We start from the raw sequence: 15,048 nt of genomic DNA on the forward strand, positions 1-15,048 counted from the left end.
TCCTGGGCACCCTGCCAGCCGCCTCTTTGGGCCTCTTTGTTGCCCTGTTCTCCCCACACATGCCCCCCACATCCCCCAGGACCCAGAGGACCCTCATCCCACTCCAGGGTTCCCCCGTCCTCCACATTATAGGGGTCGGTAACCCTTCCTAGATAGGAGGTTCCCTCATCCTGCCTTCAGCCCTGGGAAATCGAGCCCCTCTTCCCACAGGCTTGGGGTTCACTCCCCCTGTCCTCAGCCTCCCAGAATTCAGGCCCCCTCTCCCCACCGCCCCAGAAGTAGAAGGACACTCTCTCCACCCTGGGACCAAGACCCACTTCCCATTTCCCACTCTGAGTGAGCAACAGTGGGAACATCCATTTTCTTAAGAGAACATTCCATCTCAGCCCCGGGTGAGGCCCCATGGCTTTGGCAAGGCTGCCACGGAGTTATCTCCCAAACCCCAGCTCAGCCATCCTCTAGCAAGTGAGTCACGGGGCCCTACACAGTCCCCTTACCCTCATGGGCCATCCCCTGCCCCCACGTGTGCAGGGCCAGGGTCGGACCCCCAGACCTGATCTCGGGGCCTGGACAGGAAGGCATCCCATAAGAACAGATACAGTCCAGTCTAAACGCGTATGGAAGGGAGAAAAGGCAGCTGCTTTCCAGAAAGAGTTTCTCTGGGGAGACCCCAATCTTCATCATTAATCAGGAAGAAATGGGACTTGGAGCCTCTCTCTGCTGAAAATCTCCCCCAAACAATGGCCGACATGCACCTAACATCCACGTTACTAAAAAGAATCCCAGGTCTCCCCTGATGGGAGGCGGCCTTCCCAAAGACAAACTCCACTTCCCTCCCCAAAATGCTGAGGGGCTACTGAATCTTGGAATTGTCTTCCTCTTTGTCTTCTGCTCCCATGATTTTAATATGTCTAGCATATTAGAAAACTTCTAGAAAATTCTAAAGTGCATATTGTCCCCACCGAGGTGTCAGTACAGAGAAAGGAAAGAGAGAAGACCAGATTCTGAAGACAAAGGGGACATGTTCTGCTCCAGAGAGTCTGGGTTCAAGGTAACGTCCCAAGGGGACATGGAGCACCCAAGAGGCAGGACTAAGGAATGGGGAGGGCTGGGACCCTGAGATTCGGGGATCCCCTTTCCAGAAGCCAGAATTTAAGCCCTGACATGGATGCGTTCTCCTGCGTTTAGGGAAGGACTCTGAAATGTCTTAATTTCCTAAGAGGGCAGATAAGGAGCATTGCAGTTAAAGGCTCTTGAGACTTGAGGCTCTTTCTTTTCTCAAAGAAAGCCAGACATGTCTCACGGACTGAACACGAGGTCTTGAGTCGTTCAAGTTGACAGAGGCGATGTGCGTTGAAGAACGGGCCTCGGAGCCGCCGAGATTAGGGAAAGTGTATCTGCTATTACTCAGCTCCGGACCCCGCCTGAGTCAAACGTTTCCTAGCTCACTGTTTGTTTAGTGGGCTCCACGCTAACGGGTTCTTGGCCATGGTTCCTTCGTGGCCGAAATTCAGAAGGAGGCGTTTAAGGAAAGCTGTTGCAAAACCTCAGGCAGGAAGGACCCCGTGGTCAATGGGGTTGTCATCACGCAGTGTCCACGGAGGCTCACGGGGGCTCAGAAGGAGGCCAGGATGCATTTGAAGGGCATGTTGGCCAACATGCCACTCCTGGGCTGTCCGGGTTTCCCCAGATGTCGCCAACGTGAGGAGGGGGTTGGGAGCGGAATCTCTTGCCAGCCCCCCAAATGCAGAGCAGTTTTCCTTTTAAACCCCAGCTTGCTTCTTCCATTGAAAGACTCACTCTTTTTGGCAGTCCCTCCAGTGACCTCATCGGAGAGGAGGTTGTGTAATTCAAGGCCGCAGCATTTCCACGGGGCTTCTCGGTGCAGAACACACCTCCGAAGGCTGCTCTCGCCATTGGGAAAGCCGGCTGAAGCTGTGAGCTCTTTCCTTACCTGGGTAAGTAAATGACCACCTTCTTTTTTTCCTCTTGTGAGAGCGAGAGGTAAGAGGAGAGTCACATGTCTTAGAAAAAAACAAACCAAAAAAGCTTCCCTTTGTGACTAAATATTAGCAGAATTTTTGGCTTTCTTTAAGTACGTGTGTTTTTTGAAATATAATTCTAGGGTACCTGAGTGGCTCAGTTGGTTGAGTACTGCCAAAGGCTCCGGTCATGATCCCAGGGTCCTGGGATCGAGCCCAACATCAGGGTCCCTTCAGCGGGGAGCCTGTTTCTCCCTCTCCCCCTGTTGCTCCCCCTGCTTGTGAGTTCTCATCTCTCTATGTCAGATAAATAAATAAAATATTTAAAAAAGAAAGAGAGAAAGGAAGAAAGAAAGAAAAGAGAAGAGGGAAAGGAAGGAAGGAAGGAGGGAAAGAAGGAAAGAATCCTAATTCTAAATCCATTTAAGGGACTGTATTCCATGTCTGCTTTGAGGTGGAGTTGCTTTCCCAGAAGAAAAGGAGGAGAGTGTCTGGACTAGCCTGAGAAGTTTCCAAAAGCTCTTTCTTTATTTCAAGGCCACAAGAAATATGTAGAGACTGGATACAGCCTCCCAAGTGTTCCGTGTGGACTCTGACCAGATTCCATTTACAAATTCTGATTGATAAAAATCAGACGGACCTGCCCAGGATGGCTTACCAGATTTCAGAAGGCCGGTAACTGGCTAGGTTATTTGTGGCTTGACAATAGCATCTTATTATTTGACTGAGCTGTGATCCTTTAATTTCTGTGTCTGTATTTCAAGTGCCTTTATTACTTCCTCACTGTTGGAACTGGAATGAATTCCAAGAAGCCTTCCTTGTGGAAGAGTGGTCTCCCGAGTAACAATGTCAGTGTTAAAATGTACAGAACTCAGAAAGTAGCACATAGAAATTGCAGACTCATCTTCTCTGGTAGACTTGCCTGGTGTCATCTCTAAGTTTTTAACAAATAAGATCGAATATTACTCAAAATGTCGATAGTGCTGTTTCCTGAGCACCTACTATGTGCCAGGCAAATATCAGAGCTACAACTAAGAAGTGGCGAAGGAAGGTCTCTCCTTTCTGTCCAACTTGCTGTAAATACAGCAGCAGGTGGCAAAGACAAACCCTTTAAAAATAAGCCCAGCTTGGGCACCTGCATGGTATAGTCAGTTGAGCCTCCAACTCTGGGTTTAGCTCAGGTCATGATCATGATCTCAGGGTCCTGGGATGGAGCCCCACGTTACATTCTATGCTCAGTGCAGGGTCTGCCTGATATTCTCTCTCCCTCTCCCTCTGCCCCTCCCACTCATGCTCTTTCTCAAATAAATAAATGAGTCTTGGGGTGCATGGGTAGCCCAGTCAGTTAAGCGTCTGCCTTCAGCTTCAGTCATGATTCCAGGGGCCTGGGATCGAGCCCTGTGTCGGGCTCCCTGCTCAGCAGGGAGTCTGCTTCTTCCTCTCCATCTGCCTGCCGCTCTCCCTACTTGTGCTCTGTGTGTATGTGTGTGTGTCAAATAAATAAATAAAATCTTGGGGAAAAAAAGTCTTAAAAAAATCAGTAAGCCCATCTTGAGCAGACACAGGCTGTGGGACAGAGGACAGTGTGTGCTGAACTGATCAGATTCAAGCTGACTTCAGAGGTCTCGGCATGTGGCTTGGGAAGCAGTCCCTGATTTTCCTTGCCCCCTGGATGAGATTTCCTGTGGCTGCTGTAATATATTAACATAAACCTAGTGGCTTAAAAACGACACAAATTTACGGTCGTGTAGTTCTGTAAGTTCGGTGTTCCACGTCAGTCACACTGGGCTGAAGTCATGGTGTTGGTAGGGCTGTGTCCTTTCTGGAGGCTCCAGGGGAGAATCTGTTCCTTGCTTTTTCCACCTTCGAGAGGTTGCCTGTGTCTCTGGGCTCACAGCCCCTTTCTCCACCTCCAGAGCCCCCGTGTCATATCTGTGCCTCAGTTTGTTCATCTGTACCATGGGCACAACTCTCTGACTGCTCATGCAGCCCTGCTGTCAAGCTCAAGCTCCTGAGAGCACAGCAGAGTCTTGAACCCCCCACAGATGACAGGTGTGGGGGATGCTGAAGGCTCAGACATGGGCATCCAGGTCTCCCTCCAGCCCCAGCGTCAGGGAGGCCTGGGGCAGAGACAAAGCTGTTGAGTGGGTTTTCCTTCGTGGGTAGAACTTGGTCCCCATGTGCAGAGAAGGGCACAGGAAGGCATGGTGTAAGGCCCTGTGACAGTTTCAGGATGCAGCTCTGCAGACGTGTACGGAGTACAACGGGGTGCTGGGCACCCCTCCCAGGGCATCTGAGAAATCAGGTCTGCTGGGCACACCAGCTTCCTGCGGCCGCCGAAAGGAAGCCCCACAAACCAGGTGGCTTCAAACCAAGTGGCTGTAACACAGCAGTGCATTCAGAAAGCAGTTCTCGTGCGAAGCTATTTTCCAAAAATTGATGTATTTAACTCTCTCTATATACACACAAACCTGTAACGGCTTGGCCATATCACCGTGATGGAGTTAGAAAGAAGTTTTAGTAATACGATTGTTTTAAAAAATAGTTACATCTTTAAGTACATATATCCACCCGAATACATGAAGGCAAAATAAGTTTTCATGTTACCGAGATGAACACTGAAAAAGGACGTAAGCAGCATAAACTGGGCACAAATCCACGGGCTCTGATCTGTGCCTGCCTCGGGTGTGTCTGAGACATTTTCCTGGAGAATGACTTTTTCTGCTCGCCTGATCTTACTATTTTTCATTGTTCCATATAATTGCTGAACGCTTCGCCTTCAAGTGTTACCGTTAATACATGTAAATTAGCACCTTCAGTCGACCCTTCTCTTAGACTAGAACGTATTTATTTAAGAAAACGGGGCTGGGGCAGGTGCTCAGGTGCCAATGCACACTGAGCAAGTTGTGCCAAGGGGGGCTGTTCTCAAGCCTGACTCTTTGCATCTAAAATGATGTGAATATTTTAGCCCAGATATTCTCACAGGTGGTGCCTTTATGCCTTCATTCAAAGTGGCTCTCTTCCACAAATATTTTTACCAGATGCAACTCTACAAAGAAACCGTAGTTATGATTTTTGAATGCTTTGGCAAGCTTAGATGTCATGAGTCATAGGTTTTTCCCAATTTCATTTCATTTCTGTACAGAATATGAACTTATCCAATGGAAAAGTTTCTTCCCACAAACAGAGGTAGTCCAAAGCTCACTACGGAATTTTTTTTTAAAGATTTTGTTTATTTATTTGACAGAGAGATCACAAGTAGGCAGAGAGGCAGGCAGAGAGAGAGAGGAGGAAGCAGGGTCCCTGCTGAGCAGAGAGCCCGATGCGGGGCTCGATCCCAGGACCCTGGGATCATGACCTGAGCCGAAAGTAGAGGATTTAACCCACTGAGCCCCCGACGTGCCTCACACTACAGAATTTTAAAATTAAATCTTATGTGCCATGGAGCCCTCGTTCTCTGAGTTAATCCTTTTTCTTCCCTTTTACAATATTTATTTTCTACACAATGGCTTCATTTTCCATCGTTAGACAAGCAAAAGCAGATGTTTCAGTACTCTGTTCTTTAAACACCTAGATTAAAGATCTCTAATTGATTCGGCATAAAATTCAAAAAAAATTAGAGGTCTCCTTTAATAAACAACTAGTAACACTTTCAGGCATTTAGGCTCAAGGTCTTATAAAATTGATGGATGATGGGCAGCAAAGGAAAGAAATACATGCTGAAGGTTTTCTTTCTTTTTTAATTCGCCATCAATTGCACTAAAAAAGCTGTGGTTTTCTTAATTTTGTCAACTATCATCTCCATTTCAATTGGTAGAATATTGAAACTTATTTGCAAGTAATTATAAACAGTGTGTACATTTCTGTTTCTTTGGTCTCTTATTTAGTAAGAATGTAACTGTTACCATGACACTATGCCCAGGATAATCTGTCTTTGCATTACCATCACAAAAATATAACTCTAGTTCCAACGTAAACAATTTAAACTAAATTTAGAATAGAATTCCCCAGAAGTCCTTTGTTCCATTTGGCCAGACTGAGCTTCCAGAAATTTGTCTAGGAGAAAACCAGAACCAAAAATCAATTGAATTAATTTGCAGAACAGCTGCTTGGTCTAAGATGAAAAGCCATGCTTCCATGGGTGAGATCAGTGTCTTGGGGCAGATCTTTTAAAAGCATGAACTTCTAAAATGACAGCTTTTGTATCTTAGGTATTCTTGGGGTCAGCGAAATCGCTGCGGCCCCACAGTGATGTCAACATCAGCAAACATTCTGTGCAACCTGCACGGTCGGTCATCACCAGTTCCTCGAGAAACAGAAGCTCGCTACTTAAGTCTCCACAGCTTGCAGTTTTGAGCTCATCACTGCCAGAAAGGGCATATTGCAAAATTTAGAAGTATTTCCAGGGGCCGCCTGGCTGGCTCAGTCAGTAGAGCATGCAACTCCACCTCAGGGCTGTGAGTTTGAGCCCCACGCTGGGCGTGGAGCCTACTTAAAAAAGAATTAAAAAAACAAATAAGTATTTCCGAATAACCAAGTAAGTATTTAGTTGTGGACTTATGCCCTGCAGGAACTGACAAAACGAGAGTATCCTGACTCGTCCGCACGTTCTGGGTCCCGAGCACTACAGGTACTCCGCAGCCCCCCAACCCATGATTCCCTATGTTTCCCATTCACCTGCCCTTGGTGACCAGGCACCTTGTTCTCTTCTCTGTCGACACTCTCCTTTGGGGATTTCATCCAGTCTTGTGACTTTTTTTTTTTTTAATATTTTATTTATTTGACAGAGAGAAATCACAACTAGGTAGAGAGGCAGGCAGAGAGAGAGGAGGAAGCAGGCTCCCCGCGGAGCAGAGAGTCCAATGTGGGGCTCGATCCCAGGACCCTGGGATCATGACCTGAGCCGAAGGCAGAGGCTTTAACCCACTGAACCACCCAGGCGCCCCCAGTCTTGTGACTTTAAACACCATCTAGGTAATCACAGTTCCCATTTACATATCACTGTATCAGACCTTGTCACTGAAAGCCGGACTTGACTATCTAGGTGAGCCCTAGAAATCCCCACTTGGGGTCCAGTAGACATCGCAACCTTGACATGTCCAACAGTGAACCCCTGATCTCCCCCCACTCAAAAAATCCTGCCCCATCTTCAGTCTGTGACCTCCATTTCAGTTGATGACAACCTCGTATTTCTTGGAGACATCTGATCCTTCCTTTCTCACAACGTGCATCTGATTGAAAATCATCGTGGTACTACTTCCAATACAAATCTAGACGCTGATTCCGTCTAATCATCCCTCCCTGCCACCGCTCCCCAGCTAACACATTTACTCACTCTGTTCAATGTTGTGGGCTCTCTCCTCCCACTAGGCTAGAAGCCCCCCGAGGACATGAAGTTTTAACCAATTTGATTCACTGCTGTGTCCAAAATACCTAGAACAGCGCCAGGTATACAGCTGGTGCTCAATAAATACTAGTTCCGTAGATAAATGCATGGAGGACTGGTGAATTTTGCTTGGGTATGAATGGCCCAGTGTGTGAGTTACCAACAATGTCAAAACTTGACGGTCATCGCCTTCTCAGATAAGGAAAGTCGGGCTCAGAGACACCAAGTGGTTGTCCAAGGTCATACAGCCAAGACTCTTCCAAGATTGATTCTCTCTTACACAATATCTTCTGTTAGATGCTGTGAGGCGGTGCCTAGTGGAAGACTCTCAGCCCACGAGTACAGGATGCGGTCCTTTCTTTCCATGGGGTTCCAGAGAGCTGGGAGGCATAGTCTGCTTCCTTCCCACCACATCTCTCTTCCCCTGGAACAGCGTGGGCACACGGGAGGCAGGCCAGCTGTGGGCTAGGGGGCAGCACGGACTGAGGTCTCCCAGGACAGGCTGTGAACAACGGAGCCTGGCTCCCTTGTCTGCCAAGTGGGGACAAAACATGCAGCAGGATCACATAGACAGAGGCCCAGGCTCTGGGGTCAGACGGTCGAGGTCTGTGTGACCGCGGAGGAGAGATCAGCCTCCCAGGGCTCCATTTTCTGAACCGTTGCATGGAGGGGACAAGGACCCAGCTCCCACAGAGCTGCTGGGAAAATTAAATGAAAAAATATTTAAACGTGAAGGTCTTCGAATGGTGCCTGGAGATAGAGATCAATTCCTTGGTGTGAGTGGCTATTCTTCCTTTTTTTTTTTTTTTTTTAAGATTTTATTTATTTATTTATTTGAAAGAGAGAGAGTGAGAGAGCGCATGAGAGGGGAGAATGTCAGAGGGAGAAGCAGACTCCCTGCAGAGCAGGGAGCCTGATGTGGGGCTCAATCCCTGGACCCTGAGATCATGACCTGAGCCCAACGCAGACGCTTACCCGACTGAGCCACCCAGGCGCCCCACTGCTGTGGTTGTTAATACGACGAATCAGCACCTTCCACTGGGCGCTTCCTCTGGACCAGGGCACCTCGCCAAGCGCTCCATAGATCCGAACGCCAGTCCTCGCCACAGCCCCACAGGAAGGATAGGATTAGCTCCGACTTCCAAAAAGGAAAAATAAAAGTCAGTGGGTCTCACTGGCCCACACCAAGTGATTGCGCCAGGGTTCGGACTCGGGTTTCAAAGCCCCCGTCCTTTCCTTTATGCCAGGGGTCGGCAAACGCCTCTTCAAGGGGACCAAACGGCGAGTATTCCCAGTTGTGCCCGCCACGCAGCCACACAAAAGCAGCCTTGGGCAGTACGCAAAGGAGCAGGTGTGGCCGCGCGCCAATAGCACCGTATTTTCCAAACGGGGGTGGGCGGGGGCGGCCTCCCGCTGACTCTGCGTGCCCTTCAGTGCAGGTCCCCGTGGATGGCATCCCGGAGCCTGCTGGAGTCCCCGTCGCTGAACCGGAGCCGGCCCTCGGCGCCCAATGCCACGTCCTGCGACGGCGCGCGGGAAGCCTGGGCCCTGCTGCACGGCGCGCTCCCCCCGTTCATCGTCATCGTCTGCGTCTGCGGCCTGCTGGGGAACCTCTTCGTGCTGTCCGTCTTCCTCCTCCCGCGGCGGCGCCTGAGCGTGGCCGAGATCTACCTGGCCAACCTGGCCGCCTCCGACCTGGTGTTCGTCCTGGGCTTGCCCTTCTGGGCGGAGAACATCGCGCACCAGTTCCGCTGGCCCTTCGGGGGCCCCCTCTGCCGCCTGGTCAATGGCGTCATCAAGGCCAATCTGTTCATCAGCATCTTCCTGGTGGTGGCCATCAGCTGGGACCGCTACCGCGTGCTGGTGCACCCCATGGCCAGCCGGTGGCGGCGGCAGCGGCGACGGGCCAAGGTCACCTGCCTGCTCATCTGGACGCTGGGCGGCCTCCTGAGCGTGCCCACCTTCCTGTTCCGCTCCGTCCAAGCCGTGCCGGAGCTGAACAACTCCCACGCCTGCGTGCTCCTGCCCCCCGGCGGGGCCTGGCACTGGGCGAGGATGGTGGAGCTGAACGTGCTGGGCTTCGTGCTGCCGCTGGCCGCCATCGTCGTCTTCAACGGCCACATCCTGGCCTCCCTGCGCGGGCGGGCTGAGGTCCCGGGGACGCGCTGCGGGGGCCCCGCGGGCGGCAAGAGCACGGCCCTCATCCTCACGCTGGTGGCCGCCTTCCTGGTCTGCTGGACCCCCTACCACTTCTTCGCCTTCCTGGAATTCCTCTTCCAGGTGCGGGCCGTCCGGGGCTGCTTCTGGGAGGACTTCATCGACCTGGGCCTGCAGTACGCCAACTTCTTCGCCTTCACCAACAGCTGCCTGAACCCGGTCATTTACGTCTTCGTGGGCCGGCTTTTCCGCACCAAGGTCTGGGAACTCTACCGGCAATGTACCCCTCGCAGTCTTAGTCTGGGGCCCTTGGCCCACAGGACGGATGTTCTCCAACATTTCTGGCAGAAGAAAAATGGCAGGGAGCCATGAAGCTTGGCTTCCTCCTCAGTGATTTCGGACACGGTAGATGCTGTTGTCCTGGGCTCCAGATGGAGCGCGCCCTGCCCCCTGTCCCCCCCGCGAAAATGAGCAGGACCTCATCCCTGGACACTGTTGCGTGTTTTTCTCGTAGGAGGACTCTGCGGGTATGATTAAGCTAAGGGTCCCGAGATGGGGAGATGATCCTGGATTATCCCAGTGGGTCTGGTGTCTCCACAAAGGTCCTTATAAAAGAGAAGTGGCCATGTGAGCATCTGAGAAGGCCATGGACCGCAGAAGCAGGAGGCTGGAGGGACCGCAGGAGCCCAGAGCCAGGGGCTGGCTCCTGGTGCCCCTTAGGGGCCGGAAAAGGGACAGAGACGGATTCTCACCTCAAGCCTCCGGAAGGAGTCGGCGCTGCAGACATTCAGGCTTGAGTCTGCTGAGATGGACCTCCGAGGTCTGGCCTGCAGAAACAGAAGACAATAAAGTCGTGCTGTTTCATGTCACTGAGTTTGTGCTAATTTGTTCCCCAGGAAACTTCCGGTAAGGGTCTCTCCCACGTTGCCACATGCCCACCCAGAAGGTTCTAGGCTAATGGCCCGGCACACAGAGATGATAGAACTAGGGATCCCATCCACAAGGGACAGGCATGAATACTTAGAATATAAAAAAAGAAAGTGAGAAATCACAGAAGCACGCCCCGTATCCAGCACCATGAGTGTTCAGAAGGGAAAAGGGTGCGTTCCTTGCAGGGCTGTCTGGAGACCAGTTCTGAAGGGAGGCAACAGGGAGCTGAGTTTTAGGAAGGGCAGAATCTGGAGGCGCTGAGAGAGGGAGGGAGGCCTGGCAGAGGCATAACCAGGGCATGCAGGGGGGACACAGGCGCTAGGCAGGAAAGAGTATTTATGGAACTGTTAATGCTTCGGCCTTCTTCTTGCTCCAGGGGATCCGGGGTGAACTGGGAAAAGTCTGCGTTCAAGGGGCTTGGAGAGAGTCAGAGAGCAGGGTAACTGCCCCCACCACGTGTGAGGAGGTGTTCTGAGCACAGAGAAGCAGCCCCCAGGAGGGCCACTAGGAGGAGTGGGGTCTGGAGGGCTTCCCGGAGGAAGAGACAGAGACTGTAGGTAGTGAGTCTGAAGAGCATGCAGATGGCCAGACCAAATAGGAAAACGGTGTGTTGCAGAAAGGAGAAACAAGCTCCACCCAGAGGTGGGTAGGTGTATAGGCTGGGAGGGAGAAGGATGAAGGAAAGTGAGGTACAAGGCAGTCGCAGACAGGTTTGAGGGTTGAGGAGGACAAGATGGTGAAGGGCAGGGCGGGAAGCACGGAGGGCCTGGCTAGAGCTAGAAGGCATTAACCTGTCGTGTGAATCATTCTAGCCATGCTTATCAGGCCCCAGACAGGCAGACATGGGGTGTCTCCAGGGTTGGGGTTTTGCCAAAGGACCACCACCGCTCAAGGGGGTTGGAGGTTTTGGTCGGACTCTGGAGACTGGCTGAATTAGAGAAGGAATGAACTTAGGAGGTGAGGGAGACAGACATGGATGTGGTCCCAGAGCGGGGACCGTGGGAGCACCTAGGTGACACGGCAGAAGAACAGGAGGTTGAGGCCACAGAGTAAGAGTGTTTGCACAGAACATTCCATCTCCCGTGTGGCCGTGGCCTTGGGCAGTTGGAATAGAGAGAAGGAGAAGGTCATTGGTGACAAGGCAGTCAAGGAAAGGAGAGGCAGGGGATGGACAGCCCACAGGGTCCCTGCGGGCAGGCAGGCCGTGCTGGAGGGTCCCGGGGAGGAGACAGCTGTGGGTCAGGTGCCAAGGCGGGTGTCCGGGCGGGGGCGGGAATGCAGGGAGGAACAGCTTCTGCTTGAGAAAGGCCAGTGCTCACCGGGCAGCAGCAAAGCCCTGGATGCATTCAGGAAAGGGAAAGAAGCCAGTGCTCCTGGAGCTGCCCGATGGGATCTAAGAGGGCCTGGACCACCAGACCCTCTCGCAGGCCAGCAGTGGCCACCCCCCGCGGTCAGTGCACCATCCCCCGGAGGTGCCCTGGAGAGCAGAGATTTAAGTCTACAAGCACCGACGCAGCCGGCACATGTGTTTAATTTAAATCATGTGGTGTTTAAGAACTATTTTTGAGCTGGTGACCAATATTTAAATTCCACCCAAGAATCCCATTCCGGGCTTCCCTCGGGCATCGGCAAATCTAGTGACATGGAGCCTGCATTCCTTCCTCAGGCAGATGTTTACTGAGCCTCTCGGTCGGGCCAGACACTGCTGTGGGGGTTGGGAGCACGGCAGGGGCCCCCCGGATCTGACTTCGGGGTGCTCCCTAGGACACCAGTTCTCTGGTGCTGAGAGCAGGTGCCCCTGACACCAGGGCTACAGCTGCCTCCCATGGAGCGGAGGCTGGAGTCACCAGCTTGCCGGCTTGCTTCCCAACACCAAGGCCATGTCTGAACCATCCCCTCCGGGCAGGAATCCTGGGAGCCGAGGTCCTGAATAAGGCGGCCAGGACAGGACTATCAGGCACAAGCAGAGAGTCGGAAAGGAAAGATAACACCCACTCTCTCCTCTGCTCTGAGTGACCTGACCTGAAAATGTCCTCCTTGCTGTTTTCTCGGTCCCCTGTACCTTCTAAAAATGCTCTCTGGGGGTTGCAAAAGATGATGCCAGCATCTAGAGCAGGCTGGCTTGAGCAATCAGACCGTTGCTCACACGCCTGTGTTCAACATTAGGCTGTGCGCATGGTCTCCCAGACACCTGATCTCCTGAATGGGTGTAACCGTCACCAGAGCCCGGCCAGCAGCCCTCCAGACAAGGTCAAGTGTTCGTGGGCAGAGGGAGAAACTCCTGCCTTGGTTAAAAGGATCAGTGCTGGGGCGCCTGGGTGGCTCAGTGGGTTAAAGCCTCTGCCTTTCGCTCAGGTCATGATCCCAGGGTCCGGGATCGAGCCCCGCATCGGGCTCCTTGGCTGGGAGCCTGCTTCCTCCTCTCTCTCTCTCTGCCTGCCTCTCTCCCTACTTATGATCTCTATCTGTCAAATAAATAAAATCTAAAAAAAAAAAAAAAGGATCAGTGCTGCATGAGAAATAAAATTTTTGAATTTGCTGCTCGGGTGATGCGCTCGACCCGGGAGATTCCATGTGTGGGTCAAGTCTCACCTGGTAGGGCTAACACCTGGCATGAAGGGATGAGTGAGCACGTGGTCTCCCAGCAACCCTGGCTCCAGCACCCAGGTGGGCTCCCACTTTCTGTCTGAGAAGGGCCCAGGGTAGACATGCAGGGCCCGTTCTCTAACCCAGTTCCAGCTGTGGGCCTGTCGCGCCAGTCTGCAGTCGCCCTCCCCGCTCCCCCACCGTGGCCATCACCCCATCCGTCGTGGGCACTGAACAGCACTAAACATTCCCAAATCCCAGCCCGGGGAGACTCCTGGGTGTTGCAACGGACACAGACAGGTTCTTGTCCTCCGGAGATGAGTCATGAGCTCGATGAGGAGCAAGCAGGAAGTTTCTCCTACATGCTAGAAGTTTCTCCTACAGGCTTTCCACACGCACTTAAAATAAGTGCGTGACAAACCAGCACAATGCGGCTAGAATCCGAAAATGTTCCTGGCTGTGACAGCGCACCAGACGCACACACGATGTTATCACAGCGCAAACTGAGTAAAAGAGTACAAGGAATCTCTCTGTGAATCGAACAAAAAGTTTAAAATACATGTATATATTATTGAGTTGAACATTTCCATTTTACAGATAAGGAAGCTAAGGCCCAGACATAGGCAGAGACTTTCCCGAGGTTACCAATGAGCTGGATTGCTGGGGCAGGGCTCTGTCCAGACGCAGGGATGCCCACCAGACTATGAAGTCAGAGAACAGGCCTGAGTGCCAGGGATCCCACCATCGGAGTTGCCTTCCTGGTGGCAGACTCCCTGTGCCTAGCACGAAGACAGGCTCACTTTTCAGGAGCTTTTAGAGACAGGAGGGTATTAGAAGGGTCAGTTGGGGCTCAGCAAGTATGAGGGGAAGATACTTCAGGATTTTCCTGTACAGGGAGCTTAGGGACTGCTGAAATAGCTGCCAGTTCTTGGGTTATATTAATAGGAGTATAGCATCTAAAACGTGGGAGGTGATAGCCCATTTTAGCTTAGCAATGGACAGGGTACATGAAGAGTATTGTGTTTCATCACTTGGCTCATTCAGAAGAAAGGGATCAGACTGGCAAAGGGATGCAATAGCATAACCTTCATGACACAGTGAGAGCCTGGGAGGGCTTTCCTGAAGAAGCAAAGACCTACGGAGAAAGGGGAACAAATGTATTTCATGTTTCCCCAGCAGGACCAAAAAGAAAAGAAAACCCTGAGAAACACATTCCAGCTTACTTTGAGGAAAGAACTTTCTGAGAGGCAGAGCTGTCCCATGATAGAACCTGGCTAACAGTGGGTTCCCTGCTCCCAAGGCACACCGACCCTTGAGCAGCTCACTGCAAGCAGGGGGGCCAGTAGGGAAAGACGTCGTTTCTCAGTATGAACCGTTAATCCCGGGATGACGGAGTCTGCCGGGAAGGAGTTCAAGAAACGGGGCTAACAGAGGAGGTGACCCCGAGCTGGGTCTTACAGTTAAATAGGACAATGGGGGTGTCAACCACCCACAGTCTTTGTCTCGCCCAAGATGGGATGCAGTGACATCAAGGACTGGAAGAAGTGTCGCAAGGTTCAGAGGTCGGTGTTCCCTACAGGCCACAAGAGGCCATAGAGACGCTAAACAGGGGAGTGTCAAGTTCAGACCCACTGAACAATCACTCCACCAGATTGCGTGGAATATAGATGATGGCCTGGGGCCCTGTAGAAGCTATCTCTTGCTGCACAACAACCCGCCCCCAAGCGTATAGACTTAGAACCCCCGTGGCTCACGGTTCTGTGGTCGACCCCACCGGCCGGGCTCTGCTGACGGTTCTTCCGCTGGTCTTGGCTGCGCTCCCGCACGCATCTGTGATCAGCGGCCGGCCAGCTGGCTCTGCTTCTGGGGGCTGAGCAGGAGGTCTGCAGCAGACCCACAGCCGGCCGCAGACAAATCACAAATCCCTGCTAGATGAGGCGTGATGTTGGCAGGTGGGGGGCCCCCCAAATCTGACCTCCCCAATCTAAGAATCAGAGCCGCTGGACT

The 15,048-nt window shown here is 52.1% G+C and overlaps 1 protein-coding gene across 4 annotated transcripts in view; it reads left to right on the forward strand.

The window, feature by feature from the left end:
• BDKRB1 (bradykinin receptor B1) overlaps nucleotides 1-10,372 on the forward strand; it is a 52,987-nt gene extending 42,615 nt beyond the window's left edge. The window contains exons 3-5 of one of the 4 annotated variants that reach the window (XM_046009564.1): nucleotides 1,813-1,958; nucleotides 6,553-6,612; nucleotides 8,803-10,372. In XM_046009564.1, the coding sequence (XP_045865520.1) occupies nucleotides 1,813-1,958; nucleotides 6,553-6,612; nucleotides 8,803-9,897 (1,301 nt within the window). In that variant the 3' untranslated portion in view covers nucleotides 9,898-10,372. Of the gene's footprint in view, nucleotides 1-1,812; nucleotides 1,959-6,403; nucleotides 6,440-6,552; nucleotides 6,613-8,802 lie in introns of those variants that run through there. The other 3 variants (XM_046009566.1, XM_046009565.1, XM_046009568.1) reach the window with 3 other exon arrangements.
• Nucleotides 10,373-15,048: the final 4,676 nt, after the last annotated feature.

The sequence above is a fragment of the Meles meles genome, chromosome 6 (assembly GCF_922984935.1).
Source record: "Meles meles chromosome 6, mMelMel3.1 paternal haplotype, whole genome shotgun sequence".
NCBI lineage: Eukaryota > Metazoa > Chordata > Mammalia > Carnivora > Mustelidae > Meles > Meles meles.